Source organism: Rhea pennata, chromosome 5 (assembly GCF_028389875.1).
Source record: "Rhea pennata isolate bPtePen1 chromosome 5, bPtePen1.pri, whole genome shotgun sequence".
NCBI lineage: Eukaryota > Metazoa > Chordata > Aves > Rheiformes > Rheidae > Rhea > Rhea pennata.
In genome coordinates this window covers 23,481,846-23,492,658 of record NC_084667.1, presented here as the reverse complement: position 1 = coordinate 23,492,658, position 10,813 = coordinate 23,481,846, and the positions used below count along the sequence as shown (strand labels likewise).

Below are 10,813 nucleotides of genomic sequence, written 5' to 3'. Positions count from 1 at the left end.
GTCCTGTCACACGGGACAACTGAAAAGAGTTTGTCCCCGTCCCCTTGACACCCTCCCTTCAGATACTTGTACACATTGATAAGATCCCCCTCAGTCTTCTCTTCCCCACGCTGAAGAGGCCCAGCTCTCGCAGCCATTCCTCGTAGGGCAGATGCTCCAACCCTCTGATCATCTTTGTAGCCCCACGCCGGACTCTCTCCAGTAGCTCCATGTCTCTCTTGTACTGGGGAGCCCAGAACTGGATGCAGTACTCAAGATGAGGCTTCACCAGGGCTGAGTGGAGGTACAGGATCACCTCCCTCGACCTGCTGGCAACACTCTTCCCAATGCACCCCAGGAGACCATTGACCTTCTTGGCCACAACGGCACATTGCTGGCTCATGGTCGACTTGTCATCCACCAGCACTCCCAGGTCCTTCTCTGCAGAGCTGCTCTCCAGAAGGTCAGCCCCCAGCTTGTACTAGTGCATGGGGTTATTTTTCCCCAGGCGCAGGACTCTGCACTTGCCCTTGTTGAACCTCATGAGGTTCCTCTCTGCCCAAGTCTCCAGCCTGTCCAGGTCTCTCTGAATGGCAGCACAGTCCTCGGGTGTATCAGCCACTCCTCCCAGCTTGGTATCATCAGCAAACTTGCTGAGGAGGCACTCTGTCCCCTCATCCAGGTCACTGATGAAGAAGTTGAACAGGATGGGACCCAGTACTGAGCCCTGGGGGACGCCACTAGCCACAGGCCTCCAACTAGACTCCGTGCCACTGATGACGACCCTCTGAGCTCTGCCTTTCAGCCAGTTCTCAATCCACCTCACTGTGCACTTGTCTAACCCACACTTCTTGAGCTTCTTTAGGAGGATGTGATGGGAGACAGTGTCAAAAGCCTTGCTGAAGTCAAGGTAGGCAACATCCACTGCTCTCCCCTCATCTACCCAGCCAGTCATTCCATCAGAGAAAGGTATCAGACTGGTTAAGCAGGATTTCCTCTTGGTGAATCCATGCTGACTACTCCTGATCACCTTCTTTTCCTCCACGTGCTTAAAGATGACATCCAGAATGAGCTGTTCCATCACCTTTCCAAGGATGGAGGTGAGGCTGACTGGCCTGTAGTTTCCTGGGTCCTACTTCTTGCCCTTTTTGAAGACTGGGGTGGGATTACCTCTTCAAAGTGAGGATCCTGAATCAGAGTTCAGAGTAACTAAAGGACTTCGGGTGTTGTGTTGTGCTACTTAGAGACATGGCAGTGAAGTGGTTGGCCTCACCCCAGTGCAATCTCCAAGAACAAGTTAACAGTCCTGCTTAGGTTCATGTGCCAGTCACAAGACTCAGTTACTTGGTACTGAGGTGAGGCAGGGAGGTTTGGCATTAGATATATGCCAAAAATACATGCATATATACACAGGCTGGGGTGTGACAGAGGCTCCCCCTGCTCCTCCTCTGTGAGCCTCCCTTGCTCAGCAGAGCTTACTCACAGAGGCAGGGCTACTCAAGTCCAGCATCAGCAAGCTGTGTCCAGAAAAATCAAGCATCCATTTGCTTCACCATGATCCTAATCTTGACAAAGCCCATTAGAGTTTGGCCTTTGACTTGAGTATGAAATCATTTTCACTGCAGAGGAGAGCTCCTGAAGTCTCTACTGGCCCCTGGTTCCTCCATCATTGATGGGACAAATCACTGCTGTCAGTAATGACTCTACCCTCACATCACTAAGAAGGTACTGGCATCAGCTAAGGGAACGATGAAGAAAAACTCTTGCTGCTAAGATCAATGCTACACACTAGCAGCAAGGTATTCTGTGAGCCTACCTTCATAAGACAGCTAAAATCAAGTTAATACAAGAAGCAACAGAGGGAAGTGAGGAACTATTTTGTTATCTTTATACTTGCTAGGATTCTGGGTGTGGACAGTGACCAACGCTTCCTTCCCAAATATAGATCTGAGAAACCTGGAGACTGTTCTAACTTATCTTCAAGCTGCTCATTGCAATGTCTGCAAAGCAGTAACAAGACATCTGATTGACCCAAATATATCAGTGATCACAGTTTCAGGAATGCTTAACATGCTGTAAATCAAACGGCACTTCAGCTTGGCTGATGTTTAATCCTGTACCAATTGTCTAGTTTTAAAATATTCCAGCTTGCAATGTTCATAAATTAGCCAGCAGCATGGCTCATCAAAACTTGGGCTTATTCTCATTTCAAACAGTGTAGTGCAGAAGCTGAGTATTTGGGGGAGATGCTGTATTCCCAGTTGTTGACTTTAGGGTGTAGTCATAGCATAGCCTGTTGATTAACTGTTTAGCTTCCAAGAGGCAAGCTGTAATTGAAATAAATGTCATGCATAACTTGAGGCTTATTTTTCTCTTAACAACAGAAAATGTAGTATCCTTATCCATGGCAGAGGTGCTTTTCCAGTGGGATCTTCCAGCACATGAACTAACAACTGAATGCTCCTTATAAGCACTATTCACCCCAAAAGAAATGCAAACAATTCACTTAAATTGAAATAAATGTCCATTGTCTGTCTAGAAAAAAAATCACATGTTCATCCTTCAGTCCTTTTCCAGCAAGCTTTTGAGTTCTCCTAAAGCCAATACGAGCTGGAAAGTTGCACAGAACAGAGACTATTTTGTGTCATTACCTTGGCAAAAATATTCTGCCTACCACTGGATAAAAGCCTCCTCCTCAGTGTAATGGTACTGTTCACATTGGCCACTGTGAACTGTAGCAATTACCAGCTGCAAATCATGTACTCAGTGTTGCTGTGCAGCACATCTGGCTTCAGAGGGTGAAAGCATCATCTGGTAATAAAGCTTCAGGGTCAGGAATAGCATGAGACTTGAATTCATGGATAACAAGAGGAATGATTACATTTTGCATGGCATTTGAAGGAAACCAGGCTGGTAATTATTTCTTGTTATTTCAGTAAGTCTGTACGCCCATGAGAATCCCAACTGCGCTAATGCTCCCAGTTACAGTGGTCACAATTAGATGTGAGGTCCTGTCGCTAGAAAAGGCATGGCACACAATTTGCAATAGTACATGCTGGCTGTTCTGCTGTGCCTGGTGCACCTATGCTGGGATTTTGGGGGGTGGGCAGGTCCCCAAAGTGCTTACGATGAAGGCCTAAGCGCTTGCCCTCCCGGAGGCTTCCCAGCAGCCAGTGCCCGGGGCCCGGCGGCTGCGTGGCGGCGGCGGCGGGCTCGGCGCGGCCGAGGGGCCCCGGGCGGCTGCAGCGCCGCGCGCGCCCTGCGGGCGGAGCTGGTGCAACGCGGCGGCGCGCGGCGGGTCGCGGGCAGCCGCACGCGGGTGCGCGGGGCGGGGCGGGCGGGGGGAACTCCCTTTCTCTTGTATTAGCAGTTCGCATGTTGTGCTGCTTGTCTTTAGAAAACTAGCAATTACTGTGGTATCTGGGGTATCGCAGGAAAACAGGAAAAGTTGAGTAGGTGAGAAAGAGCAAATGATTTTTCTTTCGCAGTGTTTAAAGTTCTGTTTGTGGTGGTTTTGCTTCGCTGATCCCATAACTACTTTGGAGGATAGCCACGGTGGCGATGGAAAAAGGGAGAGGTGTTTAATCAAACTCAGCTCACAAGCGTGCTGCTCCCAGGAGAGCTCTCCAGCAAAATACAGAAAGAACAGAGCGAAGTTTTCATTCTTTAGGAAGGCAGAAAACTGAAACACCGGGGAGTTGGGGGGGGGGGGGAATACCCTCTCCTCTGGTCCTCTGCGTGCACCCCGGCGGCCTCACCGCGACGCGACTTCCGAGCGGCGCTGCGCTGGCTGCTGTAGCTCCCTCAAGGCCGGAAATCCCGCTTCCTGCACGGGGCGGACCCCTGCCCGCGCCTACCACCCAAATCCGCAGACCCGAAGAACTTCCTCTCCGAGGAGTTCAACGCCAGGACAAGCCGGCGGCCCGAGCAGCAGCCGCGGCCCCGCCCTGCGCTAACACGCGGCACGCGCCGTCCGCGGCCCCAAATTCTGCGCGCCTGCTCCCCGCGCGCAGCGTGGCTCCGAAGCGGCGGCAGACAGGGGCAGGCGGAGGAGCAGGAGGAGGAGGAGGAAGGCCATGCCTGCTCCTATGCACCTTTGCTGTTGTTACTGTTTTCCAGTCACCTGTCAGCTCCCAGCCGCCGCGGCCGCCCCCCCCGGGAGCGCGGCGCGGGCGGGAGGCGCGGCGGCAGCGGAGCTCCGCGGGAGCCGCCTCCCGCGCGCCGCGCCTGGCGGGTACCGCTGCTGTCTGGCAAGCGGCGGGGCGGGACCGGCCGCGCGTCCCGGCGAGCGCCCGCGGGGCAGCGACCGCCGCGGGCTCCGCGCGCCGGCCCCGCCCCGAAGGTGGGCCCGCTGCGGAGCGGGCATCGCCGCTTTAAGCGGAGGGCCCCGCTGGGGGCCGGGGCGGGCCGGGCGCGCCCCCCCGGCTCCCCCACGTGGTCTGGATGCCCGTGCCTCCCGGCCGCCGGCGGGGCTGGGCGCACACGGCGCGGGGCTGCCGGGGGGCTCGCCGCGCCGCGCCGCGCCGCGCCGCGCCTGCTGCCGCTCCGGCTGCTGCGCGGCCACCCCTGCCCGCCGCGCGGCCATGCGCGAGCACCGCGCCGAGCAGCCGAGCGCGGCTGCACCGCCGCCGCGTCCCCCAGCAGCAGCGGCGTGAAGCGGCGGCAGGATGAAGCGGGCGAGCCGGGCCGCGCCGGGCTGCCTGGCCGTGCTCGGGCTCTTGCTGCTGGGCGCCCTGCTGGGGCTCTGGACGGTGCTTCTGCAGCGGGAGGCGGCGGCGCAGCGGGCGCCGGAGCCGCGCCTCCGCCCGGAGCCGCCCGGCCGGCGGCCGCCCCCGGGGCCGTGGGGCTGGGGGCGCTCCCCGCCGGCGCGGGGCGAGTCCCGCAGCGGGCAGAAAACTTTCCGCGCGCTGCTGGCGGTGCCGGGCCGGCAGGAGCGGGCGGCCGAAGGGTGGTCCCCTCCTCCCGTCTCGCCGCTGCCGGCAGGAGCCGCCTCTCCGGTGCAGCGCGGCATCTTCTGGAGCCGGGAGCTGGAAGAGCAGGTGCCGCCGGGCTTCGCGGCGGAGGAGGCGGCGGCGTGGCTGTCGGCGGCCCGCGCCGCCCGCGTGGCCTCGCTGGAGCGGGGCGGCTGCGGGCGCAGCTCCAACCGGCTGGCGCGGCTGTCGGACGGGAGCCGCGCCTGTGTCCGCTACGGCATCAACCCGGAGCAGATCCAGGGCGAGGCGCTCTCCTACCACCTGGCCGGGGTGCTGGGCATGCAGGAGCGCCTGCCGCCCATGGCGCTGTCCCTCGTGGAGCCCCGCGGGCGGCAGTGGGAGCCGGTGCGGGAGGAGCTGCGCGGCTCGCAGTGGGCCGAGGGCGCCGTGGTCAGCCTCACCCGCTGGGTGGACAACCTCACCGACGTGGTGGCCCCCGCGCCCTGGGGCACCGAGGCGGGCGCCGGCCGGTGGCTGCAGCCGCTCTCGGCGGGGGAGCTGGGCTCCCTGCCGCCCTCGCAGCTGGTGGAGCTAGTGCAGTGGAGCGACCTCATCCTCTTCGACTACCTGACGGCCAACTTCGACCGCCTGGTGAGCAACCTCTTCAGCCTGCAGTGGGACCCGCGCGTCATGCGCCGTGCCACCAGCAACCTGCTCCGCGCCCCCGACGGCGGGCTCGTCTTCATGGACAACGAGGCGGGGCTGGTGCACGGCTACCGCCTCCTCGCCACGTGGGACCCCTACAACGAGCCGCTGCTCCGCTCCGTCTGCGTCTTCCGCGAGGGCACGGCGCAGCGCGTCGCCGAGCTCCACCGCCGCCGCAGCGCCGCCGCCGAGCTGCGCCGCCGGTACCGGGCGCGGGAGCCGCTCTGGGCGCGCCTCGGCTTCCTCTCCGAGCGGCAGGCGGAGCTGCTGCAGGCCCGCATCGACTTCGTGCACCGCCACATCGCCCACTGCCGCGCCCAGGCCGCCGCGCTCTGAGGGGCCCCGGCGGGCGGCGGCTGGCAGCGGCGCCGGCCGTTACGGGGCGGCCGTTACGGAGCGGCCGTTGGCGGGGGGGAGGGGCGCGCGCGGCCGTTGGGGGTCGAAGCCGCGCGCACAGGGCCGTCGCCGAGTGAGGCGGGCGAGGGAGCAGCGGGAGCCGGCTGCTGCCTTCGTTTGCGGGTTTTTCCCTTTTCTTTCTTTTCCACGTCGGGCGGCGTAGCAGGGCCGCCGGGACCAAGCTGTAGGCCCCTGTGCACGCTCTCGCTCGCTCCCTGGCCATGACCTGCAAGGGAGCTGAATGTAGTTCGCAGAGTGCCTCTTCTCGGTAGCGGCCGAAAGGCTTGGACCCTCGTACATGGCCTTTGGTGCCTCAGCGTCGTTTAAATACTTCAGCCTTGGGGTCTGAGCATGCCAGGTGGGGAGTGCACCCGTCCTGGCTGGCCCCCGAGAGCAGACTTTTTCTTCATTGCATCTGTGAAGTGTGGATGGTAACTGCCTACCTGCCTCCCAGGGCTTTTCTGAGGAGCCGTTAATTTTTTTTTCAAGATCTCTGAGGATGCAAAGTGCTGTCAGTATTATAGCCGTTTTAATTCCACACTGGGTCTCTGTTTCCAGAGTTAAAAAAAAAAAATCATCTTAAGCATTTTCTTTAACTCTTGGTGCACTTGCCCGCATAAAGAGACCCTATAGGAAAGCTAATGTCTTTATCTGGATTGGGGTCGACTACCTTTTCCTTCCAAAGGAGGCAGACAGATACATTTTTATATATTCTTCCTTTTGCAACAGTGTATTTAAAAATGAATATTGATATTCATAGACCAAGAACTGATTGCACAATAGGGGAGCCCTTGACTAGCAAAACAGCCCTATTTATGAAGCTTATTTCCTGTTATTTCTTTAACCAGAGTGAACTTTTCTGCTGGTTGTTAAGTTTGGTTGTTAAGTTTGGTCAATGAAAAGTGTATAGAAAGCCCATATTCCTGTAGTTCTTAGTCCTTGTTGTGGACACATCTGGTTAAACTGCTTTGATTCTTAAGTGTTTGTTTGTAATCATCATCGTTTGATTTGACCAGTAAAATAACTGACTAATGGGTGACAGAAGAAAATCCCCCAGGTTTTAGAGATACTGCTATGTACTAAGACTTTGACACAATAGTTGAAGTGGAGAAAAAACTGTTTCATGCACTTTACTTTGACTTTTTAATTTTTTATAAAAAAATACCTTTTTATTTTACAAAGTCTGCCTTTTATGTACATTATATATGTTCATAAGCTTTTCTGTAACATACTAAAGAAACTGATATTTCAGTAAAGTGTGTTAATGTTTTACTTCCTTTGTCCTGAATATTTGCCTGAGCTTTGAAAGGGAAATGTACGCTTCTTCAGTCTTCCCTGATGAGAGATAGAGACCATTTCTTTACAACTTACTCCACTGAACTGGATGAGGTTTTTCTCTTTTCATCCTAAGCAAGGAGGAACAGAATTAAGCCTGCAAACTGCTTTTGCTTCTGCTTTCTTTTTCCTAACAGTTGTGGCACTGAAATGACAAAAGCTTGTCAAGTGGCTAAAGCAGTATGACAGTTGACTACTTTAGCTAAATAGAATTTAGTCTATTTTTAAACATTAAAATGAGCTACTTCTGACTAGCATTGAGGGAGATGGTGTGGGCTTAGCTGCAGTCAGCCTTTTCAGGTGTTCAGATAGTGTACCAACCTGTTAATGCAAGTTACTTCAAGCATTACTGTAAGAAAAACATCCCCAGAGGTGTCAGTCATTTTCAGTATGTATTATTTTGTAGTCTCTCAGTCCTCTGTTCCCATTTTGTCTGTCTCTATATTAGGAGAGTTCAGACAGAATCAAAGAACAGGCAAGTTTTTCAGTCTTGCTAAAGTACTTTTAGTGAGTTCTGGTTTAGATGTGGCAGGGTGTACAGAATGAAGTACTTTATTTCTTGTTTGCTTTTTGAGCATGTACCAGTATTCATAGAAGAGGCAATTGTATGGCTTAAAATACAGCCAGATTAGGGACAAAGGACAAAAGAATCCTCTTTAAGCCACAGATGCAAGTACATATCCTGCTATATCAAACAGCGCCATAATCGCTTCTACATCTGGGCAGGCGCTTCTCTTGATGAAGGCGATGGTGTGCTCAGTGGATGCTATGCAAGTAGGTGCTTTTTCTAGTATGTCAAGCACTTACCTTCCCCCAGACTTTGGAGTGCTGTGCACTCACATGTACTGGCAGGAGATCTTTAGTCTGTTAATACTCATTTATTTAGATTAAACTTCACAAATGGATAATCTCCTCCAGCAGTTAGGCTGTTTTCCTTTTTTTTTTTTTCTTTTTTTTTAATAGGACAAGATAACAGTTCTACAAACAAAATTAATGGTCAGTTGGTTACTTAGATAGTCCAAGCATGTACGTGTATTTTATTTTAAAATGTTACCACAGCCTCCAAGACTAGCTTTCATTCAATCGCTTAACTGACAAGGCTCTTTATTGAACTTGTATTTATAGTTCACAGCATTTATCTCTCTGAACAATGCACAGAATCCCATGTGACATTCCTCTTCCATTTACATGATAATACACAATTTAACTGTGTAATTCTTAATCCTTCTTCAGTGCTGTTTGTCAGCATTACTTTCTAACTCAGATGCAGAAGCTCTGTCGAATTCACGTAATGAAAATACATTTAAATAGTAAACTGTTGGCATAAATTTTAAACTAAATTTTGGAGAGCAAACTGCTGTGCCACAAACATCTAAGGTTTCATTTCAGTTTAAGTATTTTGGTAGATACCAGCACAACTGTGGTTTTGACGGCTAATGGGCAATAAATCTTTGGAAAGTCTTTAGAGCCAGGCCCTAGGTAATTACACCTTTCAAGAAGAAACACAGTTTTCTGTTTGATGATTGCTAACTACCTCAAGTTATATATAGGTTATGTGTTCAAAAATGCTATAGTTATAGGTTAATGAAACTAGAGATTTTGTGTTAGAGAATCTGTGTGCTACTGTTAGTAAGTATGCTTCAAAGAGGATGTAGAAAACTAGCTTAATTGGATTATGATACTTTTCTGTGAAACTTGATGCATTTTATTCTTCTGGTGCAGATCATCTTCTGTACTATGGAAAGCTTTGAATTGCCATCACATTAAGGAAGACTAACTTTCTCTCTTCTGTGTGATTTCTTTAAGGCAAATGGTGCCATGTAAATTCTTGGTCTGGTACATTCTTTGCATGCCTTTTTAGCTTTACGTGCTGTCTGGTGTTTGGCTATCTTTCAGCAGAATGAAGGGATGAAATTCTACAAAACTTTTCTTTTATGATAATCTCATTTGTACCAGTCTACTGCTGCTTTCTTCCACTTCTTTTGACTGAGAGTAATAGGAAAGGCAAATCAGACTTGCTTATTTGAGGAATATAAGACTTTGATACCTGGAAGGTTTAAGTAGAAATTAATTTGTGATAGGAGGAGTTATCATTTTCTGTTTGTGCATTGCTGGCAGCTGTGCAGTAGTTTACTTGAAGTTAAAAGAATCAAGCTGTATAATTTTTATGAGAATCAGGCTGTAGGGTTTTAGGTCTCACTTCAGCAGAACACTTAAGGTTGCACTTAACTTCCTGCTGCTGCTCAGTCAGGAGCTTTCAGTTAAGTGTGGGCTTACGTCTTCACTGCACTGGGGCCTTAATGGGACATGGGTTGTTGCACAGAACAGAGAAGAGGCATGAAAAGCCTGAGTGGCAGCTGGCAGCACACTGACTATCCCAGAGCCGGGGCAGAGTTTTGTGTTTTTCAGCTCTGTGGAGGCTCATGTGCTTAACTGATAACACTAGCTTTAGAAAAGAAAAATTCTAGAGGATTTTGTAATGTGAATGCACTTCATTAAGTCCTGTATTTCAGCATAATTCCTCCTCCAGATTTTTCCTTTTATTGGAATCTAAGGAAGTGTGGGGGGAGGGGGTTGTTACTACTCACAGCTTGATTTCATTGTCACTGAGCCATTATGTCCAGCTCTCCAACTCATTCTAGTGTAAAGAGAGGGCTGAGTTCAAGGTTTCTGAGACCTACATAAAGGGTGTCAAAATTGTGGTTGCATGGGGAGTGAGTTACTGCTGAATCTTCAGGGTGTGATGAACAGCAGAAGCTCAGTGGCTCCAGTAGGCTTCCCACTTACCGAACAAAGCAAGACTGGCATTTGCAGGACAAAAATCCCCTGCTTTTGTTTGTCTGTGTCTCAAGTAATTTTAAATCTGGGTTTATTTGCATTGTGGATTTCCCTTTGAGGATTTTCCCTCTCCCTTGGCAAGTTCTTTCCAGGGGCAGAATTCCCTTGCCTCACACACAAAAGCTGCTGCCCCAGGCAGAGAGCAGAGTTCACCGCTGATGCCCTGCTTCACTGGCCAGCTGAGGTCAGGTCAATCTGTTTAAAGATTCTGGAAGTAACTTGGAGCCAGTGGAAGAATGCAAAAATAAAAGTTAGTTATGCTTTTTCTTACTTGGCCTGTCCTTAATATCACCAGCATAGTTTTTGTGGTTTGATTTTCCTTTGAAGTTTGGTGCATTTTTTTAATGTTAATAATACTCAGAATTTTCTTGCTGACATACTAGGTGGTCCAGGACTAGCTTGGATGTGAGATCATATTAAGACTTAATCCCATTCTGCATGTTATTCCTACTTTGCAACCACAGCATAAAATGTAATCATTCTTCTGGAGCAGCACTGCCTGGATTGAATGCTGCGAAGTTCTTGCACCACCAGCCCAGGCTGTGCAGTAACAGTGCCTGCCAAGGGGCCCGCATGGTTCCCGCGACTGTTGATGACCTGGAAAACCTTTCACCTCGCCCTCTTGGGTGCTAATGCGGCTGACCACT

The 10,813-nt window shown here is 51.7% G+C and overlaps 1 protein-coding gene across 1 annotated transcript; it reads left to right on the top strand.

Annotated features, from left to right (window-relative positions):
• The first annotated feature begins 4,640 nt into the window (after nt 1–4,640).
• FJX1 (four-jointed box kinase 1) lies at nt 4,641–5,945 on the top strand. The gene has a single exon (XM_062577569.1). The coding sequence runs from the start codon at nt 4,647–4,649 to the stop codon at nt 5,931–5,933; it is 1,287 nt and encodes a 428-aa protein (XP_062433553.1). The 5' UTR covers nt 4,641–4,646; the 3' UTR covers nt 5,934–5,945.
• The last annotated feature ends 4,868 nt before the right edge of the window (nt 5,946–10,813 follow it).